Consider the following 20,962-nt stretch of genomic DNA (forward strand, 5'->3'; position numbering starts at 1 on the left):
CAAAAATCTTATAATCATTATTCAAGAGTGAAATCGGTCTATAATTCCCAGGCTTGGTACAATCCTGATCCTCCTTTGGTATCAATGAAATAAAAGTGGTTCTCCATGATGGGGGCACTCCTCCCGCCATCTGTATCTGATTAAATAACTCCTTAAGTGGACCTACTATCTCATTCTGTAAATTTTTATAATATATTGCTGTAAGTCCATCTGTTCCCGGAGATTTACCTAATTTTAATTGCTTTATTCCCAAAATAATTTCTTCAGAAGTTATAGGCCGATTCAACTCTTCCCTTTGTTCATTAGTTAAACCTTTAACCTTATATTCTTTCAAGTAATTATCAATATCCATATTCAATATTATATCTCTAGCATATAAATTTGTATAATATTCCAAGAAAGCTTTTTTAATTTTACCCTGTTGAAATCTCTCTTTACCTTTGTATTCTATTCTTTCTATATTATGTGCTTTCTGTCTTTTCCTTAACATATAAGCCAACCACCTCCCTGATTTATTGGCATTACAAAAAGTATTATGTTTAGCATATTGTATATTGGTTGCCACCTGATCTGCCATTAACATATTAAATTGATTCTGTAATATCTTTATTGCATCATTAATTTTTGAATTACGTGGATTATATACCAGTAATTGTTGTTTCCTCTGAATTTCCTCTTCTAAATCCCTACGCTGTTTTTGTAGTTTTCTCCTCTGTCTACTATTAATATATATCAAAATTCCTCTCATATAGGCCTTACTGGCATCCCACACCATTTCTATCAAAGTTTCCTTATTCAAATTATAATCAAAAAATTATTTCATTTGTTTTTTACATTGATTTACATTATCCTCATATCTAAACAAATTTTCATTTATTTTCCATGATCATCTTCCTCCTTCATATTGCAACTCCATCCATACGATCAGTTAAACACCTTGGAAATATCTTTGTTTTCTTAACCCTAGAAAGCAAGTCATTGGTAATTAATATAAAATCAATACATGAAAAAGATTGATGCCTATCCGAAAAATAAGTATACTCTCTGTCATCAAAATTCTGCATTCTCCAAATATCTCTCAACTCAAAATCTTCCATCAAATCAAAAAAGATTTAGGCAATTTTGCATGCGTAGGAATTTTCTTAGAAAGAGTTCTTTTATCTTTTCTAATATCCATTACACCATTCCAATCCCCTAATATAATAAATGTTTTATAGTCCCAAAGAGTCAATTTTTCATGTAACAGTTTATAAAAATGTTCTTGTTGTTGATTAGGTGCATATATGGCAATCACAAGTGTCTTTTTTCCTTCTAATATCAATTCAATAGCAATATATCTTTCTTGAGTGTCCGCTTCAATTAATTTAGCTGATATATTTTTCTTCAAATATATAACTATACTATTTTTCTTATTCGAAGCAGAAAAAACAAAATGTTTACCTAATTTCGAATTAATCAAATATTTCTGATCTGATAATTTTATATGTGTCTCTTGCAAACATATCACATCGTTTTTAAATTGTTTCAAATAATGGAATATTTTTCTTCTTTTCTATGCTGAATTCAAACCATTAACATTCCATGTCAAAAATTTATTTGCCATCACTGGCCTCTTGAAGCTTCTGAGCAATTAGCTGAAGACTTTCACTCTTCGGCTTGGCTCCTCCCACAGCTTCAGTAGTAGAATCCCGTTCCTGTCTTTGAAGTCGTTCCTCTATCTCCTTATGCCTAATAGCTCCCTTGTCACTCTTTGTTCTTGAGGTTGTTCTTCAGCTTTGAAAAGGAGATGAGCACCGCCCCCTAGAGTTGAGAACGACTAGCACATATTGCGAAGGGAACTTTTACCTATAGTTATATTTTATAACAAGCATTGCCAGGAAATTCTATAATAGCCTTGTGGTTAACTTGATCTATATCAAGCACGTGAAATAAGGAGTCCGGGCAGTTAAATAAATATATAAGCTTATTGCAAGCTTAAGCTCTCTACAAAAATCCAAACTACTAACAAACCAAATTGGTGTTAGATAAGTGTGCTGTCCCGCGCTCTCACATGCACACACGTAACTGTGATTTAGTAGGCTTATTAATATTCCCCCACAACTCCTTTCACCAAAAACCCAGAACTGTTCAAATTAAGTCCAGCCACAAGGAGACCAATGCTACTCCACAGAACAATGCCAATTAGTCCACAAGGCGCTTGAAAGTTTCCCAATCAAAATAAACCCAACACAAAATTAAATCCACAATACAAGAGGGTTCACAAGGCAAGAAAAGTCCAGAGTTCACAAGGCATGATCCAAGTCAAGGCACGGTGTCAATTCAAAGCAAGGCAAGAATCACAACGACCAGAAAACATACAACTAGGAAATGTTGTTCCCAGCATGACTTCCCTCTCTCTGTTGTGCTAAATAGCCATCTTCTGGTGCAGCCTATCAAGAAGGGCGAGGCTTTCTCATCACAAGTAATCTGGCTGACCTTCTCCGCTCCTGCCTTTTCTCTGCCCTCTGTGTTCTTGGATCAGGTGCAGCAGGCAGTTCTTCTTCCTCATGACTGACTGGCTCCAGCTGCATGTTTGTCCACTGGAATCCTCTGGGCTATCTTGCTGAAGCTGTGTTTGTGCTAAATCCCTCTCATATGGCTGCTTGGAACCATTAACCAACTCCCCTCTGGACATGCCTGGAACTGCTGATATCTGGAGAGCTAACTGGGGAAGCATCCAGGGAGTTCAGGGCGTGGTAGACTTAGATCTCTCATGGGCACGAAGGGACTCAAGACCAATGATGCATTTGACCCTTCTTCCCTTGGGCACAGCCTGGTCATCTCCTACAATCCGTGCACATTTTGCACTCAACAGTATTGCCTGCTCAGCTAATGGTCATAATCTCTTCCTGTGAAATTAATCCTTTTCTTTTGGGAGACTTTCATCTAATTCCTCAGGCAGCAAAGATTAATTAATTTCAGCTACTCTGAAATTGTTTCAGGTTATAACACTGGTCTTAATGTTGAGGCTCTGTGATGAGAAAAACTATCTTGAGGCACACCAGACTGAATTTTTGAGGATTCATCTTGCTGCACCGTGAAGTTCTGCCAATGCCCTTCTTAGGTTATAAATTGGGGTGCCCAAAATTGAAGTTAGGTTAATGTTAAATTGCTGCTTAAAACTCCAGTTCTTCTCCTTGAGCTTACTCCCATTAATAATGGCTGTTGACTGCCACCTAGGCTGGAACAATCTCATCAAACACACACTGAGAACAATAGGGTTGCCATCAAAGTACATTAGATAGTTGAGATACCAACATGCCAAACATAGACTCCCATAGAAACTACAAGCAGTCCTCACTTAACAACAGTAATTGGGACTGAATATTTGCCATTTGTGACCCGCTAGCATCCCCAGGGGCTTTGCTTTTGAAAGCCAACAGGGAAGGTCACAAAAGCACAGGATGACCACAGGATGTTGCAGTGCATGTTGAGAGCAAGTTGCCAAGCACCTGAATCGTAATTCCATGATTGTGAGGATGTTGTGATGGCCACAACTTTGATGGCCAATCATCTAATTTGTTCAGTGCTGTCATAATTTTGAACAGTTGCTAAATAAATAGTTGTGAAGTAAAGACTACTCGTAAATGATATCAAAATTCATATTGAAGTAAATAGTTTAGCAAAACAGGGCAAAGGGTTCCTGGGGAATGACCAATTAACTGTTGACATTTCCCAAACTAAGGAAAGTTTTCTTCTGCACTACAGTATGTTTAATAACCTCTCTTTGGCATTACTGCAAGGAAGATACTTTAAGACTCCCCTGGAAAAATGTGTCTGCTCTTCTGCAATTGGAGACATTGAAGTAAGGCCAGTATTTTATTATACTATAGTATTTGCAGGGATATCCAAAATGTTCACCTTCTGCTTTCTTTCAACAATGCAGATGAGCATAACTCAGATGGTAGGAAATACTGTGAAGTAGCAGAAAAGATGAGAGACCAGTTATTGCAAAGTCTCCCACGATTATAATCCAGTATTATCCATTCCAATGTTTTTATTAGATGATATTATCACATCCAGAAGCCTGAGGGTTCTTAAAAAGATTTCCACTCATTCTGTCCTTGATTTCCATTGCTGCCATCTTGGCTTTTGTTTTAAGGTCTATTTCCATGACACTTTCCTAAGGTCTCAGTTAAAAGCATAAGAAATGTGTTAAGTCCCTCGATGTGCTCTGAATAACAATTCAACCAGGCACATTGCATTATTTGCAGTGGTCTAACCATGCTCTTAGTCCATTATATGCAATAGCAGAAATAAACTTGGGATTAATACTATGTGTCCAATTTGGATTTTTTAGTCCCTAAAAATAAACACACACTTATATGCATATATGTTAGGTTTGTAATTCCTGGTTTGTAAAGACACTTTATTTACAATATAGGAGAAAGATTCTTTTACGGAAGAACACCAGTTGCAGTATGTTCAACAGCTGCTGAGAAAGCCTGTGCTTGGGTGAGGAGGCATTTTTTCTTTGATGTATTCTGATAATTCTTTTTTCTTTTTTCCAGTGTCAGGTACTAGGCTAATACTAATATGAGCAAAATCCTAATATGAGCTCACATTCCATAAAATGATAGGATTAGCTGAAAAGCATCTGGAATCTCATGAATTCCTAATGGTTAACCGTGACTTAAGGTTTGACTGAGTATAGCCATCAGATGCATTTATGCTTGTGAGAATATGGACTGTACTGCTGAAAAGCTTACCCTAGAATAAACATGTTAACCTTTGAACCCTTGGGATCCTCAGTAAAATCTATAGTATCTTGCTGGCAAAGTGACATGTCTTGATGCTTTGATTCTTGGTGACATTCTGATGAAGAGAGAAATATTTTGACAATGCTGTTTATAGGTAGTCCTCAATTAATGACAATAATTGGGACTGAAATCATCCCTGAGTCATGTGGTTGTCAAGCATGATATCATGTGATTACATTGCTGAGCAATAACAATCCAGCACTCCCCATTGCCAGCATTAAATGTGGTTATTAAGTGAGTCCCAAAAGGATCAAAATTAGACCAGCAGCAAGTAAGTGGGGTGGCTTTTGGTGGGACGGTGAGTATATAGGAGTGGCCTGAAGGGGAGGATGTGAGTTACCAGATCAACCTGCAACCTTCCCTACCAGCTTCCTCATTGACTTTGCTTATGGGAAGCTGGCAGGGAAGTTCACAAATGGAGATAACTGCAAAAGTAGTTTGGGGGGGAAAAGAGCATTGATCACCCATATCCTGTCATCGTTTTTGTTATTATTCATATATTCTTATCATCTACAATTCATAGAGGGATAAAAGCCCTCACAATAAGGGTTCTGTTCATAGAACTAAGCAAAGTAGAGAGTTTCACATTTAGAGAAAGAAAGGAAATTGCCTTTTTTCTATCACATGCAAAGCAGCTTTCGAGAATGACCTGATTTTTTTTGTTACTTAACACCCCTATATTTTTATCTGCCAACAGGAATCCCCAGAAAAACTGGTTTCAGAGAAAGTTATATCAATGGGACCCCTACTTTAAATTCCCCAGCAGAATAATCAGCACAATTGTCGTTATGTTCCTATGTCTTTACATGGTAAGGCAAGGCAGTGCATGATGCTTTCAGGAAGGAAGTCACTGCTGCTTTTGGTCCAATCAAATCATCTTTGAACTGAAAGGATTCTGGGCATCAGCTGTTATCTGTAGTCCAAAGAACAGGCATTGATCATTGAAGCTATAGTCTCTCCTCTTGTTCTTTCCAAGTGAAGCTACTGTATATGTTATTCATATGAATTGTACCTATTTTGACTCAAGGGCTTAACTGATTCTGGGAGAGTACAATGGGACCTGCACCAACAGCTGATGGAGCCAGAGTCTTAGGGAGGAGGACCCTCAACACCTTCATGTGCTCTTTGAAACATGTATTTGAGACACACTCACATGCAATTTAATTCCCTCTCACCAATTAGGCTTTAAAATAGCCTGTATATATGTGAATATTTTTAAAGGCAAGAGAATGAACTCCTGGAAATAGAAGAATGTTTTTTATTAAAGGAAATATCAATTAGAAATTAGTTTCTAGACAAATTGTCACATAGCTTTAATCTAGGATTGTAGTAGTCATACGCAATGCTATTTGTCACAGATTAAGTTCATCCATCAAGCCAGGCAACATTTGTTTTAAACGTGCTTTGCTAAATAACCATAGTTCTTGTATCTGATAATCACAGTTAGTTGGCTTTATGTAACCGTTAAGACAAAAATATATCTTAATGTTATATCTTGTATTAATATAAGCTATGGGAACACATATAGAACATATAGAAAGATGCTGGGAAAGATTGAGGGCAAAAGAAGAAGGGGACAACAGAGAACGAGGTGGTTGGATGGAGTCACTGAAGCAGTAGGCATGAATTTAAATGGACTCCAGAGGATGATAGAAGACAGGAAGGCCTGGAGGAATGTTGTCCATGGGGTCGCGATGGGTCGGACACGACTTCGGAATTATCAACAACAACAACAACATGGGAACACAACAAAGCCAAGTTATTTACTGTACTTGAAGTAGCATAGAAACAATTCCTATATAAAGATTCTGCCTGCCCACCAACCAGGATATTCTGGGGAGAAGCAGTAATTATGATCCTCAATTAGCTTGTGTTGTCACATCTTTTCCTGTCCTTGGTCAGGTTATATGGTAGAAATAAGGCAAAGGGAAAAATCCCTCCCCCTTTCTGCTAATTGTGGACTAGAAGGGCAGATTGAGATTATCTAGAGAGACAGGTCTCATGACATGTACAAAAAAATTAACACCAAAAATATCTTTGTAAACTAGTGTTTACAAATACTTATTTATAAAAAATAAGCATTAGAGTTGAAGAAAGGATTAGGCTTCAAGAAGGGAAGTATGAACAAAGGAACATTTACTCTTAATCAGCAAAGGAAATTCCATCTAAAATGATGATTGGTGAATCCTGAGAAGAAGCTAACTTTGCATGAGTTGCCCTGAGCAAATACAAAATAAAATCAAGACTGATGACACTATATCAAGTTAATCATTACTTTTAGAAATCTGCAAAGGTTGGATCCCTTCCTGTGATCTGTGAAAAACAGGGTGGAGGATCTATATTATATTATATTTTATATAATATTAGATACGTTTCTTTCTTTGCCCATAATGAATCTGTGCTTCTGGGAGGAATATATCTATATCTAATCTATATATCAAATCTCCAGAAAATTCCTCCCTTGCTATTTAACCTTTAACTTTAATTGAGGTATTTAGCAAAAGGATCTCCCCCAATTTAAATTACTGTAGGTGTGAAGGTCTACAGGTCAATTGTGAATGCATTCTGACCTAATGGGAATCCCTACAGGTATCTATTATTATCTTATATTGTCCTATAATTTTCACTTCAGACTTTTTAATCCATCAATATCTTTTCATTTCTCTCCCAGTTTATTGTGACAGAATATATTGCTATCAATTTAATTTTGAAGATGCTCAAAGTAGTTCTTCAGTTCTTAAGAAGTATTCCAGATTCGGAAAATGAACCATGGATCCAAAGCTTTGAAGAGTTTATTCATATCTTTGAAGGTAAAGGCATAGTATTTTGTGAATATGTATGCATTACATTTTCCTGAGTGGTATAGTGTACCAGTTGCATTGAAAAAGAGAATGACAGACTTCTAATAATGTAGTCCCTAAACAAAAACCTGATAGTGCTTGAAGAAAAAACAACAGCCATTTTTTTAAAATTTGAATTTATATCCCGCTCTTCTCCGAAGACTCAGGGCGGCTTACATTGTGTAAGGCAATAGCTCTTCTACACCCATTTTTTCTTTCCTTAATGTGAGGAGGAGGAGCTAGATTGCAAAATGCCCTTTCTGAAGGGCTAGAACTTCAAATCTCTAAAATTGAATTTGAAGAAAAGAAACTTCTCCTTTGTGCAGAATCATCTTCCTTATTGGAACCCAGCATGGTTTACAAATACTTATTTATAAAAAATAAGCATTAGAGTTGAAGAAAGGATTAGGCTTCAAAAAGGGAAGTATGAACAAAGGAACATTTACTCTTAATCAGCAAAGGAAAGTCCATCTAAAATGATGATTGGTGAACCCTGAGAAGAAGCTAACTTTGCATGAGTTGTCCTGAGCAAATACAAAATAAAATCAAGACTGATGACACTATATCAAGTTACTCATTACTTTTAGAAGTCTGCTAAGGTTTGGATCCTTTCCTGTGATCTGGGAAAAACGGGGTGGAGGATCTATATTATATTATATTTTATATAATTTTAGATATGTTTCTTTGCCCATAATGAATCTGTGCTTCTGGGAGGAATATATCTATATCTAATCTATATATCAAATCTCCAGAAAATTCCTCCCTTGCTATTTAACCTTTAATCTTAATTGAGGGATTTAGCAAAAGGATCTCCCCCAATTTAAATTACTGTAGGTGTGAAGGTCTACAGGTCAATTGTGAATGCATTCTGACATAATGGGAATCCCTACAGGTATCTATTATTATCTTATATTGTCCTTTAAGTTTCACTTCAGACTTTTTAATCCATCAATATCTTTTCATTTCTCTCCCAGTTTATTGTGACAGAATATATTATTGTCAATTTAATTTTGAAGATGCTCAAAGTAGTTCTTCAGTTCTTAAGAAATATTCCGGATTCAGAAAATGAACCATGGATCCAAAGCTTTGAAGAGTTTATTCATATCTTTGAAGGTAAAGGCATAGTATTTTGCGAATATATATGCATTACATTTTCCTGAGTGGTATAGTGTACCAGTTGCATAGAAAAAGAGAATGACAAACTTCTAATAATGTAGTCCCTAAACAAAAACCTGATAGTGCTTGAAGAAAAAACAACAGCCATTTTTTTAAAATTTGAATTTATATCCCGCTCTTCTCCGAAGACTCAGGGCGGCTTACATTGTGTAAGGCAATAGCTCTTCTACACCCATTTTTTCTTTCCTTAATGAGAGGAGGAGCAGCTAGATTGCAAAATGCCCTTTCTGAAGGGCTAGAACTTCAAATCTCTAAAATTGAATTTGAAGAAAAGAAACTTCTTTGTGCAGAATCATCTTCCTTATTGGAACCCAGCATGGTTTACTAAGCCAAATAAGGTAAAAGGGAAAGGCCACCATTTCTTTAGTAGAGTAGAAAACTCACTGTCATCCAATGACTTCTCAGGAGGAGATGTTATATTCTCCATTGGCCCTCCTTCCCAGAGGCTGCAGTTGATGATCAGGTAGACTATGTTACACAATCATTATTTCTAAGTGTGTGTGTTTTTGTATAAAATGTGAATGTCATACAAATAAGTTCATAGTCCTATACTCTGGTTAGAGATAGACAGCCCCCCAACTATAAGATTAATTTCTCTCCTAAAATTTTCCCTTCCAGATTTCCTACTGTAAGAGCATTTTCTAGCTGGAAGATAGAGGATGAATTCTTTTTTTCAATATTCATGATAGCAGGGAATGATTAAAATGTACATACAGTATTTTAAGATGAATGGCAATTATATTAAAAAGGTTGTGGGATGAAAGCATGAAGATGGAGTATAGTGTGAGATAATTACTGGTACCAGAAATTTTTGCTGTTTAGGTGCAGCGTGGTTTTTTTTTGTCTAGCAAAATTCAATTTTCAACAGAACTATTTTCATCAGATTTCCTTGGTCTTTGAGGTCATAGATCCTTTTAATTTTCTCAGTTAGATAGCCCTATGTGGATGCAGTTCTGGGAGCAAACTATAATTGCCTTTTAAACCTTATGGCCATAATATTGACCTGAAAATGAGCTGTAACCTCTAGCTGATCAGGAGTCTTTTTTCCTTTAGCAGATTTCATTCCTTGCATCCCCTAAAAGACTAAGGTGTTTTTTTGGCCTTTCTAGCATGAGTAAGATATCTAGAAATGATTGCATCAGAAGAAGAAGAAGAGCAAATAAAGGTAACAGAAATGATAAGAGAGTAAGAATAATTCCCTGTTTTTAGCTTCACATGAAACCAGGTAAGGGAAGGCATGGTTTTGAGTAGCTTTGATTACAGGTAGTCCAAGACCAGTTACACTGGGCTTGGAAAAAGTGATTTGCAACCTGTACTCACACTCATGGCTGTCACATCACTCTTGCATTCACATGTTCATTATTCGGGTGCTTGGCACCTGACTCTCATTTATAACAGGTGGCAGAGTTCATGGTCATGGGATTGCAATTTGGGACCTTTTTTTGCATAAACTCCTAGGGAATAAAGTGGGTGAAGAACCTCTTGTCGATGCTTGCTTGCTTCTGGAATGTGTTGATTGACCTCTCTGGGATACAGAAAATGAACTGATAGCCATGGAACTGACCCAAGACATCTTTTCTTATATACATATTGTAAATGTACACTCTTGTCCATACATATTTTTCTAAAGAAAGTAAAAATAAAACAATTTAATCCTGTTTCTGGAATGTGTTGTTGTTTTTGTGTGAAGTTTTTTATTTTTTATTTTCTTATATACATATTGTAAATGTACACTCTTGTCCATACATATTTTTTCTAAAGAAAGTAAAAAAATAAAACAATTTAATCCTGTTTCTGGAATGTGTTGATTGACCTCTCTGGGATACAGAAAATGAACTGATAGCCATGGAACTGACCCAAGACATCTTTTCTTATTGTTCAGGCCTTTCCTTATTCTAGAGATTGATTAGGGAGTTTCAGGTTTAGAAAGTCACATTTACATTGTAGTGTAAACCAGGAGTCACTGAACTTGACAACATTAAGATTTGGAGACTTCAACTCTCAGAATTCCGCAGCCACCCATGCTGTTAAAATTAAAGTTGCCAAGTTTGGAGGCTCCTGGTTTAGACAAACGAGAAGACATATAAAAACATTTACTACAGCATTTACATTTAATATATTTGTTAGATTAATATTCTGTCATTCTTTAAGGAGTAGTTAGTGTTTTCTCCTTTTGACTTATTCCCCACACTGCAATCACATGAGAGATGACAGCTGGTCCATAGACACCAGTGAGTTTCTGCAGCTGAGTATGGACTTGGATTTGAATGTGTCCAGATTTACTCCAATAGCTGACAAACTACATCTGACTAGCTAGAGTTGTTCAGAATATTAGATATTTAGAGTTACTCTAAACATTAGCATTGATGAATAAAGCCCATATCTATAACTAGATAATGAAAAACAAAACATCATAACATTTCAAGATTATGAAAAGATGCAGGCATTAAGAAATTAATGAGTTTAACTATATCCCGATGTAAAAAGAAGAAACAAAAAGAAGAGAGATTAAAGAATGTTTATAGGGTATTTGGTAATTTTGTATTTTACCATGACGACTCCTGACTATGGTGAAGAGTATTTTGAGGGAATCATCTCTGAATTAAGATTCTGTTGTTTGTTTTACAGGAATTTGGATTGCTACTAATGTTATTGCTTCTATCACATGCATCGGATATGCATTTAACATCTTAGTCTGCTACAGGTACAGAAATCTTGTGTAGATGTAACATTGATGCTGTGATTAGGTGACTGAAAATATCTACGGTCTCATTAGCCTGGACCCTGTTGCCAGGTTTTGTAGAAAGCCATATATAGTACCATTTTTCACAGTGTTTCCCTTCTATTTACAAGAAGCTAATATATCAGCATAGCTAATAGTGAATATTGGTGGGTGTGGGGAAGAGCATTATGAAAACAGGAGGATTGTTCTACTTTCATTCAAGAACCAACCTTCATCTCCATGTTCTATGCAAAGTGTTTCATAATTGAAGCCTATTTGCTCAATTGTACATTTTCTCGTAATCAAGAAATTTAGAGTACATTTTATTTCTCATATTAATACATTTCTCAATGACCAGCTGAAGAATTAAAAAAAGAAAAATGCATCTTCTGCTTGGCACAAAATCTACATATGGTTCCCAAATATTACCAAATAATGGTCTATTTTACATTCAGAACTTCTAGTTACCCTTATGGACTTCATTAAGTCTCCAATCTTTCAACACAAATCATTCATATTTTTAATGAATTGCTTTTTTATAGATACAAATATATTTTATAGAAGTGTTTGTATTTGTGCATGTATATGTACATGTATGCATCCATACATATATGCATTTATATTTATATTTCTTTCCCTCCTAGGAAACAAATTAAACTGCTGAGGGCAGGCAAAAAGCACCTACTTGTGTCAGAATCTATGAAAGTGTCACCTTCTCTAAGTGTGGTGAGTTTTCAGCAATCAAAAAAGAACTTCTGATTGGGATTGTGGGAGCTTCTCTTAACTTCCTTTTTTTGTTTTTGTTGTGACTATAATTCTCAGGATTTTCAGTCTTTTCCAACACTTTTAGAATGGAGAAATGGTGAAAACAAGACAGTAAGCAAATAAAAGAAATGGCAAATAAAGAGACAATTGGATGAGTGCTTTTAGGCTTGGTGTAAAACTACAAATATGACAGGAATCTAAGAAAAGGCTGAAGTGTGCACGTGCCTGTACACACACACACACACGCATAGGGTTGCTGGGAATAAAGTACTTATGGAAGACAGAACAAAGTGAGCATAGAACTGTGATATGACTGGGTATCAAAAGATTCATCTTCAGTCTTGAAAAAAGATCTTAGGAAAGTTTTGACTGAGTAAAGTTAGTTTGACAAAAACCATGTTATAAGAGCTTAATACATACTGATATGCAACTCAAAGATACTACAAGATGCAGAAATGGGCTGCTGGGGGTTCGCAGGGGTTTGGGAGAATCTCTAGCTAAGATTCTGTTCAGTTCGGAGAAACCCCAAATCCCAGTCCTGGCTGGCCACGCCCACCCCACCCCTCCCCTCCCAGGAGTCCCCACATGGCCGGCTTTGGATTAAGTGCAGGATGTGCGCAGAGGCTTGGGGAGGGCGAAAAACGGGCCTACCAGAAGTTTGGGAAGGCCGGAAATGGGCCCGTTTCTGATCTCCAGAGGGCCTCTGGAGCCTGGGGAGGCCGTTTTGCCCTTCCAGAGGCTTGAGGAAAGCCTCTGAAGCCCAGGGAGGGCAGAAATGCCACCCCCCCACCATGCTGCAGAAGGTCGACTAGGCCAGGTCCACCATGGCCATGCCCACCCAGCAACCATGCAGAGAACCCCTTGCTAAAAAATTTTAAGCCCACCCCTTACAAGATGTACATATACTATAATTAGCCAGAACTGAAGGCCCCTCCTAAATGGAACGATGGAATAATCTGGCTCCATTATTGTTCTTCAGAAAATGTAAGATAGTTATCCATTTTTAAGGGATATGGGAAAACATCATCTTTCTTTTGAAAAGATCTTGGAAGTGGGAATATTTCAGAGATAGGCTGTTTTCCAGTTTTCTGCTAGATTGTACCAGTTCTCTCAGTGTAAACTTGTCCATTTTAGAAGGTTGCTTGGAGATTAATTCACTAGGTAGCTATTAATCAACTAAACATTTTAAACTTCTTTGTCCTCTTCCAACATCAAGTCCCTTTCTTCTAATGAATTTAATAACCCATAAATAAATAAACAGCTGTGTTTAATTGGTTTTCAAAAGAAAACATTCTTGAGCCAAGGTGTCAGGATAATGTCAAGAACAAATAAACAACAAGGCTATAGAAGAAGAGAAAACTAGCTTTCCTGCAGAGTGTCATTCATCCATATTTCATTGACCATCTTTTTCTTTTTGGGATTTCTTCTAATTTGAAATTTTATTTGGATAAAAATAAATGGGGAGAAAGAAGTTGGATCTGAGGATTCAGCACCTTATTTTCTTCCCCTCAGTCTGATCTAAGGCATTATGCTGTCAGAATTGCTTTCTGTTCTTATACAGATATAGTTCTATAGTTATACAAATATATCACTTAGATTTCCTCAAAATATTGTATATTTCTTTGTATGTTTGTGAATTCCTAACTGAGCTCTTCTGTTCTTTTTACACAAACAGGTAGCACTATCAAAGTTCATCTCGTTCCAAGTTGCATACATAATGTGGGGTATGTGAACAGCTGTCTTAAAAGGGTTAGAATAAGTTATTGGGGACTTCTAATTCTCCCCATTTGTTAACCAGTTGTAAATTTTCTTTTCTAGGATACCTAATCATGCATTTGGTGCAGTGGTTATTTGGAATGATATTTACATATATTTTGATTTTACCCATGATACGTGGCAAATGGATGGAGCTTTTCAGCAAATGGGGAACTGTGATGTAAGTGCCTGCAATCCCTGCCTTTCAGAATTACATAAACTGGAAATGTGAAGATTATCTGCATAATCAGCCCCTGTTGAACATTATCAAAGCCTAGAAGACAATCTGGCTGGATGGGATTGGGGAATTTTTGAGCAGTTACTCCATCATCCCCCGCATTGGCTGGATTACAAAGAAGGAATTTGTATATCCTCAAAAAAATATTTACAGAGCAGGTGATTCCTTATTCTGCTGCTCTGATCGCAAAAACATTGTAAGTCAGAAATGAGATGTTATATCATTTGAAATACCATTTGTCTGTTTGATAGGAAGAAATGCATAGTATGAACGACCTCAAAATCTGTGCCTTCATATATGCAGTTCTGCACTATGTTCATAGGATTCCACCTTTAATCTTTTTTTATACTTTTGAATTTGGAAATTGGATAGAATTGATTACCAAGGAATTCATAATGATGACCATAAAATTTTGGATCCCAGAGTAAGAGGATGGTAGCAAAACACAATCCTGTCAATATTATTTATATATATTTTTATTGGTTTAGCTTGGTTATAAAATGCAATATTGTTTTCTTTGTTTTCTATCTCTTAGCCTGACATTTGTCATTGTCCTAGTGATCAAGAAGATACAGGTGCTTGTAGGTGCCAGGTTTTTTCTCCAGCCAAAAATGTCACCGAGTGACAGTCAAAAACCTTTGGCTCTTGATAACAGGTCAGTGCTAGAGAGTGATATGCCTACTGCTATTCTGTGAATATAATTTTCTCCGTTGCACAGCACCTGGGTTTGATAGGCTTCCAGATAAACATCTTTTAGCAGTGTATTTTGGAAGGTATATACCGTAGTTCTGTGATATAATTCTACAGAACTACTGCTTTATAGTTCTGCAGGTGTTCTTTTCTTATTTTTAAGATGACTGTTCAGAAAAAAATATGAAATAAACAAGGGATACGAAAAGGATTCATATTTGCACAAATAAAAACCATATTTGGAAGTAATTACTCAGGGAAGCTAATGTAATTCAGCCTTTAATTTTGCCATTTGTTAGTCACTATGAGAACACCTTGGTGGGAAAAAGTTAAATGTTCACTGGGAATCAGTTAAGTACAAAAATACAGTTTCAGAAGAACTATGTGGCATTTATATTATGCTATTTTAATCTATAGAGAAAACAGATTCAAATGCTTTTTCATGTTGAATATTGCATGAAGAAAACTAGGGAAGATTCAACAATATAATTCTCCTCACTTCCGTTCTTTTTATCCTAGTCTTATCTGTTGATTAGTTTATCTTATTCTACTCAAAAATCTTTTAATATTGTGCCAATGTTGCAATTTATAGAATAATTTCAATTCAATGAAATTTGTTTATGCATCTGCATTAGATACAAGAATTTGTATTTCATTGGTGGGACTTGTAAATAAATCTTATTCCTCTTCTCATAGGCTCAGTAAAGTTTTGTAACTTTCTGCAATTTATTGTATTTCCTCAACTGAGCGCTAGGAAGAATTACTAAATTTTCCTTTTTGGTAAAACCCCATTGGGGATGTATCTGCCTCCAAATCCTAACACAGCACGTGATTTAATTCAAAAGATAGCTACTCCACCACCTCTGCCAGTTTCGCGATCGGACCAGTAAACGTGATATTCTCTTACTGTGATAATGGAGTCAGGGAGGGATGATTTTAGCCATGTGTCACAGACAAATATAATGTCAAATGTAGCAGTATTTAATAAGAGGAGGAGTTGAAGCATTTTGTTTACAATGCTTCTTGTGTTTATTAGTTTGCATTTAAGGTCAGTAGTGGTTGGTATTGAGGAAGTAAGGGGCGTGCATACCTTGTTTTGGATGACGGATGGTTGGATGTTCTGGATGATGGATGATTAGATGTTTTGGGCGATGGAGGGTTGAATGTTGGGTGATTGGTTGTAGGTTTTACTTTTTATTCAGTCAGTGTGGTAGTTGATGTATAGGTTAGATTCACCTTGGTCGGTTTCTTTTGAGTTCTGTGCAGAGTTCACGGGAGTGGATCCATTGTAGTAAGGATCGATCAGGCCATGATCGAAGTTTGCTGTGTTTGGGGTTGGATCTGGCAATTGAATTTATAGTATAAATGAACTTTTGTTTGCTTGCCTCATTTTTGCAAATGACTCTACAGAATCGTGGGGCCACTGAACTATCTCTATTCTTGTATTCTGGTCCATGTCTGGAGATTTCGATGATTTCGTCAGTGGAGATGGTTTTTGTATTATGGTTGCTAATGATGTTATGAATCTTTGTGATATCAGGTTCATTTGTGTTATCTAATCCAAATAAGATAGCATTTTGAAATTTTTGTTCTTGCTCAATGGCATCTTCGATGAGTATAGAAATGTTGTTTGGTTGGTTGGCAGATATTTGTGGTTTTGGTTATGGTTGAGGTAATGTTTGTTGAATTGGGGCAGGATTTTGATCTGTTGAGTTTTCAGTTTTCTGTGCAGTAATTTTTTCTCCCAAGATATGTAAAATGTGATTCTAAACATGGTAGTATACCTGCTTCTAAACTTGTTTCAATGGAGTTATGGTTATTTGCTGTGTCTTTATAGTTGTTTCTATGGTATGGACCCTATCAGACATGGCAATTAAGTTGTTGAATTTTGGCAAACAAGATGGACATAGATGGAGAAATGTAGGATATTCTTGTGGGAAATTGGCTACCTGTTTGTTTATTTTCAGGCAGGTGTGGTGGGCATATTTGGAACATAAACGGCATTTCTTGAATTCATCATATTCGATAGATTCATTACATTTATAGCATGTGCTGGAGTCGTTGGGGTCATTGCTGATAGTGATAACTTTAGTTTGTGGGTGTTTGGTGGTGGATTTTTTGGAGTTTTTGCCTGGCATGGTCAACGATCAGTCAATATTTGACAAAATTAGTCAATATCAATAATAAATCAATATCTAGCAAGTAATTAATCAGTAAACAAATTAATCAGTGTCAATAATAAACCAATCAATTACATAATTAATTAATAATTAATTAAGTAATGTCAATAATAAATTAATGTTTAAGAAATTAATCAATCAACAAATTTGTTGGTATTACTTGACCAGTTGAATAATTAATTAAATTTTTGATTTTGTTTGAATTTCTAGCTAGATTTCTTCCTGGTAATTTATTTATTTGTTATATTTATTTGCTGGTAATCAATGTCACACTAATCAATAACACCAATTTTTCAATATGATAGTCAATTAATCAATGCTGCACTAATCACAGTAATTACAGTTATAAAATAAATCAGTAATTAAAGTTATTCTTATCAATTAAACTAATATATTAGTTTACTGGCAATTAATCAAGTACTATCAATCTATTACAGTACATTAATCAATAGATCAGAATTATCTGTTTCTGCCTCCATAGTTGGAGAGTAAGCATGAGATTTCTCAGTGATAGCCTCTTGTTTTACAGGAGACTCTTCGTAAACTTCAGTTATTTTTTATTCTTCCATTCGGTGGTCGTGGGCTTAACTTCCTGTCTGATGAGACTGTTCCGCAGTATCATTCTTGGGGCCTGGCTGGTTGGACGGATAGATAGGCCAGTAATGCCAAAAGGCTATGAAGAATGTGATGCAGGTGAGCATTTGAAAGACCTTACAGAGAAGACCTCTTCTACTTTTACATAAGAGCACAAGCGTGCCTACCATTCCTGTTAGTTATTACATACTCATGCTTATATATAAGCTTATATATTGTATAGTTATTTCATGCTTATGCTTATATATACTGTGTGACAAAATAAACAAACAAACAAACAAACAAACAAACAGGATTTTCCACTCATTGGCATCTTTGTTTCAAGCCTTGGATGGAGTGGGTAGGACAAGAAGCTGCATTTAACATGCAAAAAAGAAATGAATACCCATGATTTTTCTGCAGGATATACAGTTTGGATTGGAATGCTTTTTCTGGACCACTATCACACAAATCCCATCCTTGTCTGCTTCTGCCAAATCCTTTGTGACAAACTCAAACAGAAAACCCTGTCTGCCGATTCATACTCCTCTGCGTATAAGCCATTGGAAATAGGTAAGCTTGAATCACAAGCCACATGGCCTTTTAGGACGTTAAGCAATATGTAAGATATAGGGCAGGTTAAAATAGAATCTTCACTTCTGGGGAAGAAGCTCTGAACATTGCAGATTATTTTCACCCCCTTCTTGAATGTGGGTTCCATAACTAAACATTTCCATTTCATCAACGGTTTGACCTTTTGCACAGGCTTCTATTATGAAGACAAAACTATGTCCATATACTTTATTAGAAGTTTCCATTTCAGGTATCTATGCTATGATGCTCACTGGATTTCAGGAATAGCTTTCTGAAGGTTATCTGCTCAGACATTTGTGACATCATCATCCCCCTAATTTTGTTTATCTGAGGGTGTAGCATTTCTTTGCAGGGTGGAGTTGTTTAGATAGTGAGATATAACACTTGTGCAAGGCTCTAGAGATGTTATGTCGATCTATCTCCTTTCTCCCCAAAGCTTTATCCTTTGTATTAAAAAAACCTTAAACTGAAATTCCCTCCTCCCCAAAAAAGAAATTCCAAAATGCATTAAGATCAATTCTTTGGCAGCAAGGGATGAACTGAAATACAATCCTTATGATACAGAGTCTCAGAACCTGCAGAACATACTGTACTCACTTGAGTATGTTGGTCAGTAATAAACAAGAAATTATCTGGGAAATGTTTATTTTATTTATGACATCCTGCCCTTTTAGTCTTACAAATAACTCATGACAGCAAACTCATCCCATCCACATTCCTCCTCTGATTCTCCCCATAACAGCAACCCTGTGAGGTGGGTTGGGCTGAGAGAGAATGGCCTCCTAAACATGGCAAAAATTAATAATTGTTTCTTATTCTAGTTCCCAGAGTGTCTAGCAAAGCCAGGACAAGATGGTTCCTGCTCTATACACTTCTGAACAACCCCAGTGTCCAAAAAATCCGGAAGCTAAAACCTCTCTCTTATTGAGTGGACTCATCAAATCTTTTTTCTTTTTGACAATCTGTGCTAAATATGCTAAGAGCATATGGTTGCCTCTGTGGTCAGCAACGACTGAGTATTTGATCCAAGTTGTGATCAGGAGGAGCTTGCTGACATATTCATTTGTTTCCTGAATGAACCCGTGCAGCATGGCTAGTATTTATTATGTCATTATGCTGTATATTCAGTCCTAGCACCATTATTGATAACTGCTGTGTGATTATTATATGTGCAAAAATGAAAAGATTCAGCACAAGCCACATTGGAGGAATGGTTGGCAAAGATGACAGAATTTGCAACGACAGCAAAATTAACTTCCTCAATTAGAGAAAAGACAATATCAACCCTTATTATTGACTGGAAACTCCCTATAGGGTTTTTTTGTTGCTTGAAACAGACAAAAAGAAATTGTAATTTATGGTTTTGATGATTAAAAATAGAGATAATGATAAAAAGAAAATTTTCTTTCCTTGTAACCATAGACTAAGCGGTAATTTTGTATTGGTGCTTGTAATTATTGTAAAGAAAATTGGAAGCCACTTCTGTTTCTTTTCATTTTTTGCACCTTTGGCTTCCTTCCTTCCTTCCTTCCTTCCTTCCTTCCTTCCTTCCTTCCTTCCTTCCTTCCTTCCTTCCTTCCTTCCGTCCTTTCCCTGCTCTCTTTTATAATTTATATTAATTCTTGTTAATTTTTTATCTTTGTCTTAAAATACCTAATAAAAATTATTTGCTTAATAGCTTGTGTGTATCCCCAAGTTGGAAATCGGGCTGGGATTTTGTTTAGCAGACTTTCCAGAGAATAGCAGTAGGAATTCTGGTTCTCCAAACCTGCTTTTAATGAATGTCACTGGGGGCTGCTTTCTGTTTGGTGTAGAATAAACATTTTGAACATCAGTTGACAGAATATTTTGGGGTGACAGGAAAGCAAATGTGTATCTCCATCTGTGTCCCTTCTCCAATTTTGCACCTTTAAATCCAAATTTCTCAGATCAACTGTTCAAGTCCCCAACTATGTCTCTAATACGTGTGAAACTGGAGACAGGCCTCATGAAAGTGCAATATGGATGACAGTACTGAACGTATGTTTTTCTCCTTGGCCTTCTCCATTAATTATGAGGAATGATTTTCAGTCCACATGGGAAAAGGCTGTGGCAACTAAAATCACAGCTTTGCTCTTCTCTTCAGGTCTTTTACTCAGCATGGGAGATGATCAAGCCAAAGCACTCATTAAACAGTATGTAGCAGATATAGAACGCCAATGCACTCTGCCTCCCTCATGGCACACTTAACTAACTACAAAGTACCTAAACACAAAAGGGCCTTTATTCTGGCACAATGGCCTACCTTCCCCTCAGGTGTCCTTGAAGGCCGATACAGGAAGGTCCCCTATCTAGAGAGACAGGCCTTTGTGATTCTGACCCTGTAGAAACAAGAGAATATCTCCAATTGCCAGAACTATAGAGACTTTCATACTAGGCTCATCTCGCCATTATTGCATAAAATACCCAAATTACATCTCGCTGTTACTTTCAGGCACTAACCCTTCTAACAATAAAACAGTGCTTAAAATCTGTCAGCTGACCTGTGCCATACACTAGTCTTAATGAACCTTTAGTTATTCAAAAGTGCTTTGTATTGTGATAGATTCAGTTTGCCGTATGCTAAATTGTATGCTCCCTCATATTGACCT

The 20,962-nt window shown here is 36.4% G+C and overlaps 1 protein-coding gene across 1 annotated transcript; it reads left to right on the forward strand.

The window, feature by feature from the left end:
* Positions 1 to 4,440: 4,440 nt before the first annotated feature.
* On the forward strand, positions 4,441 to 19,887 carry LOC131192400 (stimulated by retinoic acid gene 6 protein-like). The gene is made up of 11 exons (XM_058171513.1): positions 4,441 to 4,494; positions 5,497 to 5,608; positions 8,614 to 8,752; positions 11,444 to 11,519; positions 12,182 to 12,263; positions 13,978 to 14,026; positions 14,121 to 14,238; positions 14,831 to 14,950; positions 17,695 to 17,858; positions 18,162 to 18,311; positions 19,154 to 19,887. The coding sequence occupies exons 2-11, from the start codon at positions 5,588 to 5,590 to the stop codon at positions 19,258 to 19,260; spliced, it is 1,026 nt and encodes a 341-aa protein (XP_058027496.1). The 5' UTR covers positions 4,441 to 4,494; positions 5,497 to 5,587; the 3' UTR covers positions 19,261 to 19,887.
* The last annotated feature ends 1,075 nt before the right edge of the window (positions 19,888 to 20,962 follow it).

Source organism: Ahaetulla prasina, chromosome 2 (genome assembly GCF_028640845.1).
Source record: "Ahaetulla prasina isolate Xishuangbanna chromosome 2, ASM2864084v1, whole genome shotgun sequence".
NCBI classification, from domain to species: domain Eukaryota; kingdom Metazoa; phylum Chordata; class Lepidosauria; order Squamata; family Colubridae; genus Ahaetulla; species Ahaetulla prasina.

What these genes read in the sequence shown, in the direction of transcription:
- LOC131192400 (XM_058171513.1), top strand. Translation starts at nt 5,588, where the DNA reads ATGTTCCTATGTCTTTACATG. An exon ending in TGTTCCTATGTCTTTACATG is followed by an intron (nt 5,609 to 8,613) that starts GTAAGGCAAGGC and finishes TTTCTCTCCCAG; the next exon opens with TTTATTGTGACAGAATATAT. An exon ending in TGTCACCTTCTCTAAGTGTG is followed by an intron (nt 12,264 to 13,977) that starts GTGAGTTTTCAG and finishes TTACACAAACAG; the next exon opens with GTAGCACTATCAAAGTTCAT.